Source organism: Drosophila bipectinata, chromosome XL (assembly GCF_030179905.1).
Source record: "Drosophila bipectinata strain 14024-0381.07 chromosome XL, DbipHiC1v2, whole genome shotgun sequence".
In the NCBI taxonomy this organism is placed as follows: Eukaryota; Metazoa; Arthropoda; class Insecta; order Diptera; family Drosophilidae; genus Drosophila; species Drosophila bipectinata.
Window position 1 is genome coordinate 15,749,616 of NC_091734.1, and position 3,088 is coordinate 15,752,703.

The following is a 3,088-nucleotide window of genomic DNA, read 5'->3' on the forward strand; positions in this document are numbered from 1 at the left end:
TCGCCTAAGGTCCGCTTTGTACGACTCCCAGGCTGCCTCCGAGTTTGTTTTTCTGGCAAAATTGAAGGCCTTGCGGGCCTTGGTTTTAAAAGGCGCAAGTGTTTGCGACCACCAAGGTGGTTTCTTTGACTTGCTTTTGCCCGATCTGATTTTGGGACAAGCTTTATTGAATGCCCTGGCGCACGCTGCCGTGAGCGAATCCACCATGGAATCCAGGGCTGCCCTACTATCCACATTCCCTGTTGGAGGATTTCCCAAGGAACTATCTAGCTTCTTTCTATATAACTCCCAGTTCGCTTTTCTCGGGTTGCGTACCGTTAGTCGATTAAAGTTCTCGAAATTGACCACTAATTCTATGTATCGGTGGTCTGAGAATGAGTGTTTCTCTAGGACTCCCCATCTAACAATCCTGTCTGCTAGGGATTCAGAGTAAAGAGTGACGTCAAGTACTTCTCTTCTGTTCTTGACTATGAAAGTGGGTTCTGTACCCCTGTTACCCACCAAAAGATTAGAGCCTAGGATAAAATCGAAGATTGACTCACCCCTCTCGTTTGTGTCAGTGCTGCCCCACTGATGATGATGGGCGTTAGCATCACAACCTATGATCAGGTCGATCCTGTGCTTCCTGCTGTCTTCCACCAGCTGTTTGATCAGCGGGTGCGGGGGAAGGGCCTCCTGGTCGTGGCCCATATACGCCGAACATATCCTTAGAGGGCCATTTGGGCTCTCTACGGCTGCGGCTACGTGGTCTTCATTGCTGAAATTGGGTAGCAAAAAGAGGTTAAGGTTCTTTTTTGCGAGGATGCAGGCTCGCCTTTTACCTGTAGTGTTGGCTTTGCAGAGCCTGAACTCCGACGCCCCCAGCCCAAGAATCCTGTCTCCTAGGATCCAGGGTTCCTGGATGAGGGCCACATCTGCTCCACTCTCGGCGAGGTGGAGAAGGAGGGCAGCTGACGCTGCTTTACTGTGGTGGAGGTTTATTTGTAAGATCGTCAGGGACATCCTTACAAACCTCCACCACAGTTATCTCTGCCTCCGTCTCGGAGCCCAGCAGAGAGTCCTCCATTCCGACACCACCAAGCGCCCTTGCCAAGTCGCTCTCCTCCGAGGTGTACCCTTCTAGAATGTCCTCCTCCTCATCCGACATTTCCTCCGGGTGCCCCTCTTCGGTCGGCTCCTCCAAGTCTGGCTCTTGCGTGTCTGCCTCCAGACCAATACCTCCTGGCTTGGCCTTCGCATCAGATTTATATATACGGACCGAGACATGCTCGAATCCGTATTTAAGCCGGTGCTCCGTCCTCTCCAGGGCTTTTACGGTCTCCTCGTTTAGTGTGAGGACGACCTGCCTCCGCAATCCCACCGCCTCCTCGACCTTGGCGACTCTCCAGTCCGCCGTGGGGAGCGTCGGGTTGCACATCCTAAGCATGGTCAGGATGGTCTTAGGGTCGGCTGGCTTTTCTGTGAGCCACACTCGCGCCCTCGGTTTGCTGGGGATCTCGTCCCAGTCAACCGCCACCAGCTTAGCTCCAGGGTAGACCTCTCCAAGCGATGCAATCATCCGCTTGTAGGTTTCCACCGATCGCGCGTCTTGGCAAGCAATCACCTTGACGCTACCCTGGTACCATCCTGCGTCTTCGCATTCAGGTGGGGGTCCTCCACTTCGCAGCATCTCCTCCACGAAGCGCCCATGCAACTCGTTTACCACTCGTCGCCAGAGTTCCTTGGGGATGAGCCCATCCTTGGAGCCCTTGTCCAGGACTCCAATTAGGGTTCTTCCCTTCGTCACCTCAGCGAACGAGCGGTTGGGCGGCTGCGGCTGGGCCTTCCTCTTCTTGGCCTGGGGGGCTTCTCCCTCTGTGGACCTCTGCCTCTTCGCGCTTTGCGCGGCCTCCTTGGCAGGGTCTGACCCAGTGCGTCTCTTCGGATCCAGCCTTTCTCCCGCCTTTTCCGGATTGAAGTCGGGTAGGATCTCCCTTGCCCACTTAATAATCTCGGCCTGGTCCGGGTTGGCTTCGGCCGATGGGTCCGCCCTCATCAGAATGAAGGCTGCTCTTCTTCTGTCCTTGTAGGATCCTTTACGCTGCGTCGAGTGAGACGCTTCCGGACCAGGGTTCGCCTTTGGGGCACCGCCGGTTGGTTTAGAGGTTGACCCTGGGGTCTTCCTCTCCACACCGTTCGGTGGTCCCATAGCTAGCCCCGCTTTGGAAGAAGTTGCCTTGGCAACCTCCACCGCACCGGCGCGTCCCGCCTCCAGATGTTGTCCCTCTGTGGGGGACTTCTCCATCTCAGCAACTCCTTGGCTTTTGAGGGCCTTGGAGTTTGACGGGCCGTTGGCCCCATTTCCGGTCTTTTTTAGGGAGTTCCGCTCTCCGCTTTGGTTTTTGTTATTAGGTAAAGTGTTCATATTTGGTCCCACGAGTAGGCGGGAAGGGGTTCGTCCATCATGACATAGCCCGCTTGTCACGATAAGCCTGGTTAAAACTGGGAGGTCGGCCTGTCCCCCAGAGTTCGCATATTAGCGTCCGAGCCCCCCCTCGGACACGCATCCTTCGGCATATGCTGTTCCACCTTGGATTGGGGTAATTTAAGGAAGGGAGTGTTCTTCTCCCCGCCCGACTACCATTAGCCAGCATCCTCGGCAGAGACATGACCTTACCGGGACCTGTTACCAGCCGCCCTCACGTGGAGAGTATAGTCGCACTACCAGCGGTGTACACAGTTACGGCACGCAATTGCTTGCGCGTAGGTCCCCCTGTTGTACCCGTTGGCTGACGGCCATCTAACACATTAAAAAAATATTAAAAATTCAAAATTTTAACGAGCTTTACAATTCCATTCAGTTACCAGCTCCTGTTCATAAACAAAAATTGGTGGATTACCGAATCTAATGTGTAATTCTAAGATAGATCCCAAGTCTAGCGGCTGGACCGCTACTAACGAAGCAACGATTTTATGCTTTGGGATATTCATTTTATTTTTTATTTTACTTTTAAAATTATTAACTTTGACAAATGAAGTGAGTTAAATGGAAAAATAAATAACACACAAAAAACTAAAATTCTAAATTTATTAAAATTTTAATAGAATT

The 3,088-nt window shown here is 52.6% G+C and overlaps 1 protein-coding gene across 1 annotated transcript; it reads right to left on the reverse strand.

Annotated features, from left to right (window-relative positions):
• Positions 1–218: 218 nt before the first annotated feature.
• Positions 219–2,762, reverse strand: LOC138926724 (uncharacterized). The gene is made up of 2 exons (XM_070281838.1): positions 822–2,762; positions 219–757 (listed from the first exon to the last, which is right to left on the reverse strand). The coding sequence occupies exon 1, from the start codon at positions 2,402–2,404 to the stop codon at positions 962–964; it is 1,443 nt and encodes a 480-aa protein (XP_070137939.1). The 5' UTR covers positions 2,405–2,762; the 3' UTR covers positions 219–757; positions 822–961.
• Between the last annotated feature and the right edge of the window lie 326 nt (positions 2,763–3,088).

Coding starts and splice junctions, on each gene's coding strand:
- LOC138926724 (XM_070281838.1), bottom strand. CDS start 2,404: ATGAACACTTTACCTAATAACAAAAACCAAAGCGGAGAGCGGAACTCC.